General features: G+C 47.0%; 1 protein-coding gene across 1 annotated transcript in view; it reads right to left on the bottom strand.

Moving 5' to 3' along the window:
• Abhd2 (abhydrolase domain containing 2, acylglycerol lipase) overlaps nt 1–14,471 on the bottom strand; it is a 59,770-nt gene that overhangs the window by 19,117 nt on the left and 26,182 nt on the right. Inside the window, exons 2-3 of the mRNA XM_021647045.2 lie at nt 14,144–14,319; nt 12,135–12,302 (exon numbers count right to left, since the gene is read on the bottom strand). Coding sequence (XP_021502720.1) covers nt 12,135–12,302; nt 14,144–14,319 — 344 coding nt within the window. The remainder of the gene's footprint in view (nt 1–12,134; nt 12,303–14,143; nt 14,320–14,471) is intronic.

The following is a 14,471-nucleotide window of genomic DNA, read 5'->3' as shown; positions in this document are numbered from 1 at the left end:
ATAGTGAGACCCTGCCTCAAGTTAACAACAACAAAGCAAAAACAGTGTTTCGGTCTTTTAGTTCCATTTCTGGGAACCTTATGCTACAGACACAATTGTATATACATGCAAAGATGCATGCACATGGATGTCCTTGGCAACTGTTTGTAGCAGTAAAGACCTTGGAGCAACCCCCGTTTCTATCAGCAGAGGGCGGGTCACAGGAAGCACTGTACTGCAGTGAAAGAGAATGCTAAGGAAAGATCTGACCTGCTGGGACCAAAACAAGGGAGGGAGCAGGCAAGGTGCCTGTGTGCTCAGGTTCAAGAGGGAAATGTATGTAGGCACATAGCTAATTGAGCATCTGTGGAAAACTGTGGCAGACACCAAGGGGAGAATTGTGGGTCTCATATTTAACAAAAAAACAATCCAACTAGTTTAAAAATCCAGCCAAATAAAGATCCCTGAGGCCAGTTTCAACTGTGCGAAAGAGCTGACACATCAGTAAGGCCAGGACAGCAGTTTATGCTGGGAACATTATTTGCATAAGGAATGGTTCTGAGGGGATTTATTTAAACTGTTACGAAAATTCTTACTTCTCTACCATTTCTTTGGATTTCTGCCTAATATCATCCCTGGGCTAATTACTCATAGCTTTATGCTGGGTTCTAATGTGGAGTGAGCTGCTATATAAACCCCATAAAGATGCCCTTAATCTTGCTCCCGCTGCACCTGTGGGCCAGATGCTTAGAGGATGCTTAATCGGCATGGTCTAATCGGGGAGATGGAAGAGGGGAGGCACCCTCTGCTGCAGCCTTTCCGCCTGGGTCACACAGATGAAGACTCACAGATCTGTCGACTGAGGTGACTTGCCCTCCCCCACACAGTGAATGAGTGGGGATGCTGGATTTTATGACTGGTGTCTGCAACCCAAGCCTTCTGCCCTGTATCACATACCTACACAGGCAACTGCACTGCGGGGGAGCTCTGTTCACGATTAAAGACTTCCCATCTTCCCACCTCAAGCCTCTTGCATCAGATTTGAACCTAATTACTTGAGACCTGGAGCAGCCACAAACCTTGGATTTGCTACACAGCCGAGGAGCAATTACAGCTAATGGTGCAGGCTCTTTGCGAACCTCCATTTCATTAAATTGAAACACATCTGATCTTGGTAAAGGGCCAGCTCTGCCCAGTGCTGGATAAGCTGTTGGTTGTCTATGAAGAGCAGCCACCTATCCCAGGCAAGGGAAGGGTAGTCATGGTGTGTCTGCCTAGCTCCAGGATTGGCCTCCTGGTGGTGCTAGGAACTCCTGACCTCCATCTGCAGTCAGATACTAATGCTCTTAGGCCTATTCTGGCTTCTTATTGCTAAGCACTACAGTAATCTGTATGTCCATAGTGGGGGATTTTAATGAGGTTCTATGTATTTGATCCTTCCGGGATTGGCACCGATAACAAGATTAGACATCCAGGCTCACTGTAGCTTTCAAAGACAGGATGAAATATGAGCCTCTAGCCCAGCTTTAGAGAGATGAGTCACACAAGAAGACAAGGCGGTATTGGGAAGAGGATGGGCAAAGAGCTGTTGTCTTTTCTTCGTGCCTCCTTCCTCTTAGAGAGACAAGGTCGAGACTTTCTGAAAGCTGCCATTTCAAACACTATTCCAGGGATGCCTCCAGGGCCAGGGATGCAGCTCAGTGGGGAGTGCTAGTCTATAGCATGCAGGAGCCCTGGGTTCGAACCGCAGTGCCACACAAACTGGGTGAGGCGGTACACGACTGTACTCCTCGAACTTGGGAGGCAGGAGCAGAAGGGTCAGAAGTTCAAGGTTATTCTTGGCAACACAGTGAGTTCCGAGGCAGCCTGGACTACATGAGAGCTTATCTCAAAAGACAAACCAAAACTAAAAAGTTAAATCCCTAAATGACATGAACATGACTAAGCAGGCTAAAAAATATACGAACTCAGAGACATGGTGTTCCTGTGCAGGGAGCACTTGAGTCACTGCGGTATGCTCTATGCCAGGCATGGGCCTGGCATTTGGTAGCTATGCCACAGGATGTGAAGAAGTGAGTAAGAACAAAGTTTGAATCATGCCCAGTGAAAGCACACACACTGGGCACATACACTGGTCAGTACCACGGTGCCACAGGCGGGAAACAAACACCCCACTGAGTTTAACATGGCTTGCCGACAGTGCGTGGTTGGGGCCCAGCAGCCCCTGTCACTTTTCCATAGTAAAGGTACATGAGTCATTTCTTAAAGCCAAGGGGAAGCTACTCACGATGAGTCACCAAGGGAGAAAATAGCTGCAGAAATGAAGTTTGCTTGCCTTGTCCTTATCTCAGAAAGAAAATGAATACTTCCAGCATCTCTGTCCAGGTACAAAATGCTTCTTAGAGCTACAGGCTCACACACTGGGACCTGGCAGCACTTTGCTGCCTGTCCTGGGGCACGTGGGCCCACTCCTCAGCAACTACCCCCTAAGACGCTTTAGCTTTTGCCACATGGCTACCTTCCCGTCTATCTCCCCTCCCCTCTCCCTTGTCGTCTCTCTTCACTGAGTGTCCGCTGCCATTCTAAGGCTTGACTCTTTAAGCAGAGCCAAGACAATTCACATTGTCACTCTGGATTCAATACAATCCCACACTGAGAATGGCAGCTACGACAAGTTCACAGAAACATCTAGGGTGGTGATCTAATCACACATCATAAGATGGACTGGACAATGAAAACAAAATAGGAATTTCTTCAGATTTACTGTCTGGGACAAGGGTGTAGTTCAGGGGGCAGGATGTTGGCCTCGTAGAATGTGCAAGGCCCAGAGTTTGAGCACGAAAACTAAAAAACAAATAAATACAATAAAAAAATTAAAAAAGAAAAGGAAAAGGGCTGGATGGCCCGGTAGTTAGAGCACTGGCTGATCTTCCAGAGGACCCCAGTTCGGTTCCCACCACCCACACGGTGATTCACAGGCACCCATAACTCCAGATGCTACAATGTCCTCTTCTAAACTTCACAGGCGGTGGGCATCAATGTGTACATGGACATACAGCAGACAAAACATTCACACACATAAAATAAACCTGAACTTTTTTTTGTTTTGTCTTGTTTTTTGTTTTTTTAAAGAAAGAAAAGAAAGGAAATAAGAAAGAAAAACCACATAACTGCTGGGTGCAGTGGACACTGCAATCCTAGCACTTGGAGAAAAAGGCTAGCCTCGACTACAAAGCAAGTTTGAAGTCAGCCTCGGCTATCTATCTGGACCCTATCTCAAAAAAACCAAAGGAGAGGAAATGTAACCTTATGTAAAATTCCCTTCTGCAACTCTTCTTGGCAGGCTCCCTGGACTCTGGGTGATCTCTGGTTGCCAGAAGTCAGGTGGCCCAGAGCCCCGCACTGTCTGAGAGTCCTGAAGCGTGTCTGCTGTTTGGATATGGATAAGGAAAGAACCCCCTTGATGTTCCAAAGTGTCTCAGTTAGGTCCGTAAACTGTCTGGTTACTCTACGGACAGTGCCTTTCTCTCTTCTGAGACTGACACTGCCCTTCAGGCAAGTCAAGGTTTCTGAAGGCTCTGATCTACATTAGGAACAAACAAGTAAACAAATGACTAAGTCCACGTTAAACTCCACAGGATACTGAAATGCCTCTTCCCCAAGGAAGAGAAGACGACAGTATGATGACATCACTTCAGGCACCTTCTTTCAGCAGGACACCATGCTGGAAGGTTCAGAGCTTAGAAAACAAGGGACAGCCTGCATCACTATTTAAACTTACAGGGAAGAAAACAATTTAAACCATTGAGCCCAGTGTCAATGTCAAAATACGTAGTGTGATACTTCCGGGGAAGAAGGGTGCTAAGTTCTTGGGAGACTCATCCTCCCACAGAACCCAGTCACCTTATGGGGGCCAAAGCCACTATTTTTGTTCCTTTTGTGTGATTTAGAGGAGACTTAAAAAACAAAAACAAACCTGTATTATTTCTGTCTTTCACTCGAGACCAAGCTCACAGGACCACTGGCTCTTGACTTTCTGGCCATAAAATCCTAAACATGAAAACAAAATACAGGGGCCCGAAGGGCCTGCGGATAGGAAAGCACTCCCCAGCTCATTCCTAGGTTATAGGCTTGATCCAGTCATGATCTACTTTGAACGGGGGTCTAACGTACTCAGCCAGAGGCAGAGAGAAGGAACACAGAGCTTCCTGATTTACTGGCCTTATAGCAGCACAGGCGCAAACGTCATATTCCAAACATGGCCTGGATAACAAAATCGACTGTGGCAATAAACAATCAGCCAGCATGTCTACCACTGCAGTGTTCCCATGTTAGATCTGACCCTTTTCTGGCCTCTGTAGGCAGCAGGCATGCACGTGGTACACTTACATACATGTAGTTAAAAGACTCGTCCACATAAAATAAAATCTTTTTTAAAGGGCTAAAGTATATTGAATACAGCATGTACTGCAATAAAATATGCCTGTACTAATTTTAAAAATTGATTACAGGACTGGGGAGAAAGCTCAGTGTTAGAACACTTAAGTGTGTATGAAACCATGAGTTTGAGTATATACGACGCATGCATGCATGCACGTGCGCACACGCACACACACATACATACACAGAGACAGACAGAGACAGAGAGAAAGACAGAGAAAGACTGAATACTAAAGCCATAGTAGCTTCGAACTGGAGGTACATGACCCATACAGACCTGCCAGAAGGTCAGTCCTGAAGGTCATGCTTCTGGAAAGCCAGCTCTCCCAAAGAAGTGGACTCTATGGCCCACACTTGATCTTACTGCTCTCCAGTCCCCAGTACTGCTGTATTACTGATATCCAGTCTCTCTCAGCTCTGTCCACTAGATAGGCAAACCTCATCTGTTAGCCTCTGCGGCGCTCAGGTTTTTACCCTGTGCAGGTGGTTCCTTAGCAGATGGAGGCCACACAGTAGAGGCAGGAGATTAAGAAACACTCTATCTGCGCCTGTTAAAAACTAAAACCTGTTCCCTGTACCTGAGAAGCTTGCCAATGGAATGATGAACATTCTCTTTTGGATAAATCCAGCAAATAAACTTAGATTGACTGTGGCTATGCGCTCCTCGCGTGCCCAAAGTAACAAGCTCTTCTTTAGGGTCCTGAAGGCAGCGACTCAGACTCTCAGCTGTGTTCCGCTTCAGATACTGGAGGATAGCGGACAAATGAAGTGCAGACTCCAAGCACCAGGCCCCCCCACTTCTGAGAAGCTCTTGGGATGGCCTGTGGTCTCTGGTTCTAAAATGCATCTGACCGAAAGCCGTTTCCGCTTAGCGGCTGCTGATGCACGGAGAGGTGGCTGCAGCCTGCCGTTCAGGGGCAGGGACTCCAGCAGATGGCTGGATTGTCTCGGTTTAAAACCTAGGTCACCTGCACATCAGCTCTGTCATCCACAGCTAAGGAGGCCTTGCTTGGGCCTCCGTTTCCTTAGCTGTCAAAGGGGACATCTGACTTAATATGACATAGAAAGTACTTAGGAAAGTTCCCAGCACATGCTGTGAAAGTTCTAGTCATTAATAAAAATGCCCCCATCACCAAAACGAGATACTTTCAAATGCTCCAATACCCTTGTTTCTCCATACTCTACGATTCTAATGAATAGGACCCCAAATAGGAGACAAGGAATAGAACAAGAGTGGTATTAAATTGGTACTAAGGATTATACACTGGTTCTGCTCCTCCGGTCACGTGGCGAAAAGCAAGGCACTCAGCCTCCCTAAGCCTGTTGTGAAGTAGGGACTCCAATTAATAGCTGTCTCAGAGGGAGAAAGAATGAAATGAAGAAATACACAGAATTTCACAGTTTGGCCCTCATTAGTGCGAGATCAATGGAAGCTGCTCGACGAGGCTTTCCTTAATGAATTATCCTCCACAGGCAACACCCAAGAGCCTAAGAACGTGTCATCACCCACTTAGGAAAGTCTTCCCTTAACGATGGCTGCTGGCAAGCAGCGAGTGCTTCCGTGTTCTGGAACCGCTGAGTTCCAAACTGAAAAATAGGGGAAAAGGTCTTTCATGCTCTCCCTGGGGTACTGCAGAATGGGCAGAGGACAAGGCTCCTGTCAACACCCTCTTCTGTTTTCTCCTCAGTCTTTGAAGAGACAAAAGGGTTTTCACAGTGAGGGGGAAGCCTGACCTTGGGTCTAGACAGGTGAGCTTTTCACCAGGGAGAAGTCACATGGCTGCCAGGCACGCCTGCCTGAGGTTATTCTCACCTGCAGTGATGCTTTACACCCACGCACTATTTTTTATATGCACTAGCAGAGTCCTCAGCCAGCACTCAGTGGTCTCTGAGGGAGAGCGCATCCTTAGGCCAAGCAGGACTCTGGGCACGGGAAGTCACAGCACGGGTCACAAAGGCTGGCTCTCCTGGAGTGGACTTTGGGGACAGAGAGACAAGCTAAACACGTTGATAAATGTATCCTTTTAAAAATTGTGAAAATCAGCTGGGCAGTGGTGGCTCACACCTTTAATCCCAGCACTTGGGAGGCAGAGGCGGGCAGATCTTTGAGTTTAAGGCCAGCCTGTTCTACAGAGAAAGTTCCAGGACAGCCAAGGCTGTACACAGAGAAACCCTGTCTCAAAAAATGAAATATATATATTCATGGAGAAGGTTTAGGGGCACTGGATAGAAGACTGGGTAGCGTGGGTGGGGTCTCATTACTCGCGAGGAGAGGAGTCAGTGAAAGGCTCTCAGAGAAAGTTGACATCTTGGTAGAGACTCAAATGATAGGAGAAGCTAAGATAGGAGAAGGGGTGGGAGGGGAGGGACTTCCTGGAGATGAGCAGGCCTCGGTCACTCTGGCTCTTACAGACTGCTGGGGCCCGTGTCTGGTGTTGACATATAGTCAGGGTGAAGCTGAGAAGTCTGACTCCTGGGCTTGTGACATATCCTGGGAATTCAGAGAGCTTCCCACCCCCAATGCCTCAGCAAGTCACTCCTCAATGACGGCTCATTTAGGAATCTGGGAAAAGCGAGGGAAGGGGATTTAAAAGAGATATACGAGACACGTCAGCCAATTGCAATATATGGACTTGATGTAGGTTCTAAACTGATCAACCTGGGAAGGGAGAAACAGGGCAGAAGACACTTGGGAGAAGCGAACTGCTCTTGTGTGAACTCAAGTGGTGCTCTTTTAATTGAGATGATATATTGTGCTCATGTTTTGGCTATGAGATAAATGGTGTCCCCCCAGATTCACATAATGAAGCTCTAGCATCCAGCACCTCAGTGTACCAGTGTATTCAATGGTGTAATTATGTTAAAATGGGGTGGTTCAGGCAGGCCCTAACACAAGACTGTTGATTATAATGCAGAGATGTACCCCACCAAAGCACAGATAGAAGATCATGGAGATGCACAGCAAGATGGTGGCCTTCTACAAGCCTTGGAGAGAGATTGTAAATCCAGACCCTTGGTTCTGTAACTGTGAGAAAATAAGGTTCTGCTGGATATGCCATCAGACGTGGCACTGTTGTTAGTCCAAGCAAGTGAAAGTTTACAGAGTGTATCATGGCACACTGAAATAGTTGCAGATGAATTAAACAGCTGGCTGGCACTTGCTTCCAAATAACCTTTGAGAGAGGATGTGGGAAGGGGGGGGGGTGTACAGAAGAAACAAGACTGCTTAAGACTGGCTATGAGCTGCTGTGAGTCTTGAAGGAGGTGCCGGTATGCGGGAATTTATCCTGGGTTCATTCTGCTCTCTTCACTCTGAAATTTTCTACAATAGAAAAGCAAACCAAGATCTAACACAACACAACACACACAGTAACAATAACAACAAGCTGAAGATGAAATAAGAGAGGAGAATTATGTGTGTGGCTCTGAAAACCTCGGCCATACCACAGGCTCCCAACTTGCTGGGCCCTGGCTTTGGAGTTTTTTAAAATTTCGCAGGGGGAATTCTGTTGATTAATCAGTTGTATGACTATTGAGCTCTACAGGAGACCAGAAGACTAAGTCTAAGACTTTAAAAACACCATGTTCCTGAAAGAGGAGAGTATGAAGCATCAATACAAAGTCTCAGATGATTTTCAAATTATAATTCTGATTAAAATTATGGTAAGCTGTGCTGAGAGTTGGGCTGTGTCTATTCCTCATTCCTTCACTCTGCTGAGGTTAAGCTTGATGAACTCTGCACTTTAGCCAGGAGTGATCTCTATCATTTCTAGGTAGAAGCTTCTAGAGCTGGGCTCTCTCTATCCCCTGTGAGGCTGGCCATGTTCTGGCTGGCTGGCGTCTGCTCTTCAAACCTGGGCCTTTATATGAAGACAGTCATGATGGAGACCCAGGGCCTGGCTATGCCGTGAACACACAGAGGGAGCAGAAATACATCTCTGCTTTTGAATTGCTGGGCTTTGGGAATGCATCAGCTAGGCTATCCTGTCTGATATAGAAATTCAACATGGAATCTGACCAAATACTTCAAAAGTTCAGCTGAAGGAAAGAACAGGCCAGGCGACAGAAGCATAGCTGGAAGAGGCAGTGAGTCAGATAATGACGTCAAACACCAGGCTATGTCAAGCCTAATGATGGTCTAAAACAAAGAATAACTGGCAATAGACATAAAACTCTACAGATGAATTTGTGTTGGGGTGAAAGGTAGCTAGAACACTTAGAAATTTAGTATACATGATTTATGACGTGATTAGCAGTGCTGAAGGTTTTTCACTTCTAGCATGTTTACTATTAAGCTGTCTCAGTTTACCTGTTGAAAGTACCAAACCTAGGCTTCACTCTAGTACATCAGGCCACTTTTATTAAAAGAGTACTCCTTGCTCGCCAGTCCAAGGAGTCACTTATCAAAAATCAATTTTCGCTAAAACAGCTGCTCAGAAACTACAGGCTCTCTCTCTAGCACCTTGCAAGTCACCACAGAGCTGCTGGATTTCAATAAACCATCCGAGGTCTAGACTTTTCTACCTCTTGAAGGTCATGTTTGTTTGACCTCAACACACTTAAAGATGGGCAGCAACAGCTAGACGATGTACTGACCCGGACGGGAAGAATAGCATAGCCACAAAGGCTACATCTCTTCTAGGTCACCTGTCTTTCTGAAAAGCGAGTTAAAAAAGGATGCTGTAGAAGAAGATCGTGGAACCGAGGCTCCCTCAGCAAGGCCAGCTTGCCAGCTGTGGCTGGGCTGGAGCATCTGGCCCAGAGTCTGAGCTCCTGCCTGGGTCTTCTCTGAGAACACGCATCGCCTGGAGACTGCCCTGCTCCTTCCTTCTCACTGTGATCCCCAGTCTGTAATGCCATCAGGCCTCCCTGTCTGCTGCCCGGGACCCTTTAGGGTTCTCAGAGACCCTGAGGCTCTTACCAGCTGTGAGATGACTCCAAAGGTCAGAACAGCTGGATCTAGGCTCCTGTCTCAGCTCCTCTACTTACTGGCTTGATGGCCCTGACTAAATGGCTCCTTGCTGCACTTCAGTTTCTTCCTCCAAAGCGTGTCACTGGGTTTGCTGTGCTTGACAAGATTCTAGCAGCTTGAGACCGGCACATAGACTAGGTGTAGGTGTCTTCAACGGTGGCAGTGCCTAATACTCTTTTTTTCTTCTTTATGACAGGGTCTCAACTTCTATATAGTCAAGGATGACCTTGAACTTCTGATCCTCCTGCCTCTGCCTCCAGATATTCATGTACAACCACACCTGGTTAATGTAGTGTTGAAGCTTAAACTGGGTGTTTCCTGCTTGCTAGGTAGGCTCCATACCAACGAGCTACGCCCCCAGCCCCCCTCTCGCTGGCATTTCTGATTTGTGTGGGTGCACTTGCTGCTGGATGCAGCTTCTAAGTCTCTGCTGAGCCTTGCAGCCAAGGCTCAAGTCATTATCTTCTCCTTATCCAGATGGCTTTCTGTCTCATCCAGGATCTTCTAATCACTCCCTATTGTTTTCATCTGTGCTCAGAGTTGCCTAGTTTGGTTTTTCGGAGCCAGTTCTTCCCCTACACGGTGCGTTTCCCCATGCACCTGGGTTAAGTGTAAATCTGGATTTTTATCTACATCTTGAGCTGCTGACCACACAGTGGGCAGCAGTGTCTGTACAAGGGGGTATCTGAGGAGTGGGAGTAAGTGCAAGGGTGGAAATGGACTTGGAGCCGTTTCCAGTGCAGTCCTATGCCTGCATGCATATCCGTCCTCTACCTCCTCCTGAGAGTGGACCCTTAACTGTTACCAATGGCAGCGTGCATGACCCATAGGAGGAGATCTGACAATATGTCCAGTATGTAGGGGAAATGCTACTGCATAATTCTATCAGAAATCTACTTCAAAGATGTCATTAACGAGAAAAACGGCCAGAATCGTTGTTTCAGCTACTCGAGAGGCTGAGAAAGGAGGATCACATACATTGAAGGTCCACTTGGCTACAGATCAAGTTCAAGGGCAGCCTGGGCAACTGGATGAGCCCCTGTCTCAAAATAAAAATGCAAAAGGGCCACAATTATAGCTTAGTGACAGGCAGCTTGCCCAACCTACAAAGGATTGTGGCTTCAGCCCCAGTGCTAAAGAGAGAGAGAAAAAAAAATCTATGAACAAGATATTTACAGCAATATTATTTAAAATACTAAAAAACTATACATTCTATGACTATAACTGAACAGCAGTAACAGTCTTAGATTCAATAAAATGACTGCATAGCTTGACTCTAAGTAAATTACTATTAGTGTACAAACTATGTTTGCCATGAGCAAAAACTATGTAAACACAGATAAAGCTAGAACAGAGAGTGAAGAATTGGAAACTGCTGTGAAGGCAAGATTATAGAGACAATGTTCAGTGCTTTCCCATTACAACACATTTTTGTTTGCTCATAGAGATGCATCTTCTTGTGTGTTTATTATGCATGTGTGCATATATAATCTGAAGGGAGAGCCAATGGGAATCAAGAGTTCAGGTTGGGCCTGGTGGTGTACATCTGTAATCCCAGAACTTAGGAGACAGAGGCAGGAGGATCACTGCAAGTTTGAAGCCAGCCTGGATGATGCTATAAGTTCTAGAATAGCCTGTGTTACCAAGTAAAACCTTGTTTCAAAAACAAACAAACAAACATGTATTGGAAGTGTGGGCTTCTCTGTAAACTCAGTTATGCTATATGTAAATATGTTTTTGTTTTATTCCCAAGTGTGGGGTTTTAATTGGGCTTTGGTTTGTCCACAGCTGCTGAGTGTCTTGTGCAGGGCATGGCTTTTGCCAGCTGGTAACGGCCTTCCTTGAGCTCTAGGGCTCTGAGGATATAAATATGAGAGCAGAGAAGGAGAAAGCATGGCATGTGGTGTTGGCGTGTGGCAAGCGGCAGTTTGAAGAGACCAGACACGGATGGTGTGGCGGTTTGGAGCAGACAGATGGAGAGAGAGGCTTCGGGCACAGCGGCTTGGAGGAGACTACTGGCTGCGTTTGCTGCTGACGGAGATTGGTATATCTCCCAAAGACCCATTGACCCTAAACAGCAGGGAGAAGTGAAGGGGTCTGGCTACTCCTTTCCCCACTAAACTCTATCCCTCCTACTTAGGGTTGGGAGGTTGGGAGGGAGCTGGAGGCCTAAGCACCCAAATAGAACAGTTTAAAAACGAGCGCTACACTACACAAACAAACAGAAGAGAAGAAACAGCTCAGAAGTAAGAACTTTGGCTAAGGGGGTTTCTACTAAAGAAGCATTTGTGTAAAGCTGACAGCCTGTTCCCGTCCTCCAGGAAGCCGACACCCCAGCAAGCTGCCAGCGTGCAGATTCCTTTCCGCTAACACTGAGGCCCCTCACTACTCCTTTACCTGTCTGCCAGAATCTGGAGGACAGGGGGTGGGGGTGGCGGAGCCAACGGCGTCAGTCCAGCTATGAACGTGCTCTCCCTGGCTCCAGCGGCACTCTTGGACAAGTCAAGGACCTTCCCCCGTGAATCGCTATGAGCTGGGATGCACGCCCACCGTTCGAGGCAGAGAGCATCACAAATGCCAGGGCAAGCTGGGGGCCGTAATGAGCGTGCCCCATCATCGCTCGTGGATATTCGCGCATTCAACACTTACGACACAAAGCAGGAGGTTGGAGGAGCTGCTCGCTTTCGGGAGAACAGAAAAAGGGGCGGGTGGGAGGCTCCACTGGGCCGCGCCCCATGCTTACCATAGGTGAACATGCGCGGGGAGGTCAGCTCAATGTTGGGCAGCGCTCCCAGGTGGTTTAGCACTGCGCACCGGTAGCCATTTTTCTGGGCGTAGTCAACGAAGGTTCGGATGTACTGCTTCTCGCTGTGGTTGGCAATTCCAGGACAGATGACCATGGTGACGTCATCTACAGGGTGGAGAAAGAGATCCTTATGTAGCCACGAATGTGTGAACACTGACTTTAGCAGGGTGCTGGGGTGTTGCATTTTGGGTGATTCTCCCTCCTTCCACTCTTTCTTCCTCTCCTCCTCCCTCTTGAGAAAGGGTATCTCTTTGTATTCCTGGCTGGAACTCACATAGATCGACATACCTCTACCTCCCTAGTGCTGGAATTAAAGGTATATGACACCATGCCTGGTCTGTCCTTTTTCATTTTTAGCCTAGTCTATTTTTCATTTTTAAATGTTTCTGTTTATCTCTTTGCCAAGATGAAGATGTATTCTTCCTGAAGTCAAGTAAAGAAGTCATAAAAGAAGTAAAATAGCTCGTTTTCTTAGGTGTATTTCTTGGGTACAGAAATAATCACCTTCATCGATCTTTGCAGGGAGCCCGAGTGATGGAAAGTTATGGATAGGAAATGAAGAGTTGGTTTTGCCCTTTCTAACCTTCCTCCTAAGTACCAGCAGGAACAGACTGCTTAAACTAACTTTCGTGATTTTTGGGTGGCGGTGTTATTGTTGTTGCTTTAAGACAGGGTCTCATGTGGCCCAGTCTGGCCTTCGATTTCTGAACCTCAAGGGTATACTTCCTGAATACTTAGATTTCAGGTGTGGGCCACCACACCATGCTTCCGTTGTATGCTTAAATGCTAGAAGTCAAAGCATTAGCAGTAAGAGAAAGGAAACATTTGACCATGGTAGGGAAATTAGCGGAATAAACGTGTACAAGATCAGCTACAGTATTTATAAACATACTGTGAGCACCTTCCTTATCCGTTAGTCACTCCTTTTGCGACTGTTCGCTGAGAGCATATTCTCCTGGGTTCTGGGGAGCCTAAACAGAGGGGCCCTAAACAGACACAGACGTAACCAGAGTGGCAGGTGCCATGAGAGCCTAAAGCGGGAGGCACCATGGGTCTAGAGAAAGGAACCGTAACTGAGGGGGTCCACAGTATCAGAGGAGGTGACAGCCGAGACCTGAGTGACGAGGAGGTAGCCATGTGAGGGTCTATGGAAGGGCATTCCAGGCAGAGAGAACCCGTTAGCAGCTACTCAGCAATTCTAGGTACTCTGAACCAATGAGTTAGCGCACATTTCCTGGAATCTGCCCATAAATAACGACTACACTCCTGTAACAAACTGGGAGTCTTTGGATAAGCAAAAACCATGGTAGGGACTGCATTCAAAAGGACGCTGGCACTCAGCTGCACTTCCTCAGAAGGCTTCATTATGAAGCATTTGTAATGAGTGTTTACTGTAGAGATGGAAAAGCACACTGCCAAATCCTAGCAGCAACGGAAACAGGAGTTCTCTCTCGGATGAGGTGTCACTGACTCATGAAAAGTAAATGTGGCTTTAATGTACCCTTTTGTCCAAGGAGATTTACGCACAAGGCACCTGAGAGCCTTTACACCCACGTTGTTCAACAAATAAACCCACCCTACGCTGCTTTTCCGAGCGCCATTTTCCCCCAGTAAAGGGAGATAGCATCGCCCACCTCACTGGGTATGGGGAGGACTGAGGAGACAACAGCAGATTTTACAGCACTTAGAACTGTTGCTGACACTGACTGGGACCCGCGCTCCGGGCTCCGAGCTCTTCCCACCATCCCTTAAAACAGGCTTCTGCACTTTGCAAATGGATCTCGATTTTTTACCGATTTCTGCTGCGTATGGACTAACAAGCACAGGTTAGAGATAATCCTGGTGATTTAGGACAATGGGTAGGGCAGGCATTGACACACTGCTCCCCACTGACGGGTGTTCCCCTCTCTCTAGGAGGCTCAACACCAGGACCTAAAGTAGCTCACCTCCAACACAGTGCTCAGCCAGGGGCTCGAAGAGGTCGAATGTAGAAGTGGCTCCGTCTGACATGGTAATGAACTTGCGGTGCCCATAAGGGTGTGGTGACCTCACCCTCCCCATCTTCCCATACAAGGCTGTCTGGATATGTCCACTTTTCCCCCAGATCAGTGGTGGAATGTATCTGAGAAAGGAGAGGAAGAAAAAGAGGAGTGGTCAATATCCTCCATATTTCTTGAACACAGGTACCCACACATACCATAAACACAATAGGTTTTTATCATTCTGTTTCATCTTTAGCTTTCTGTGACACAGGGGATCGGGCCCAGGGCATGC

This window comes from Meriones unguiculatus, chromosome 14, assembly GCF_030254825.1.
Source record: "Meriones unguiculatus strain TT.TT164.6M chromosome 14, Bangor_MerUng_6.1, whole genome shotgun sequence".
Taxonomy (NCBI): Eukaryota; Metazoa; Chordata; class Mammalia; order Rodentia; family Muridae; genus Meriones; species Meriones unguiculatus.
Note: the sequence above shows the minus strand (reverse complement) of the source record. Positions and strands in the feature narration are given on the sequence as shown.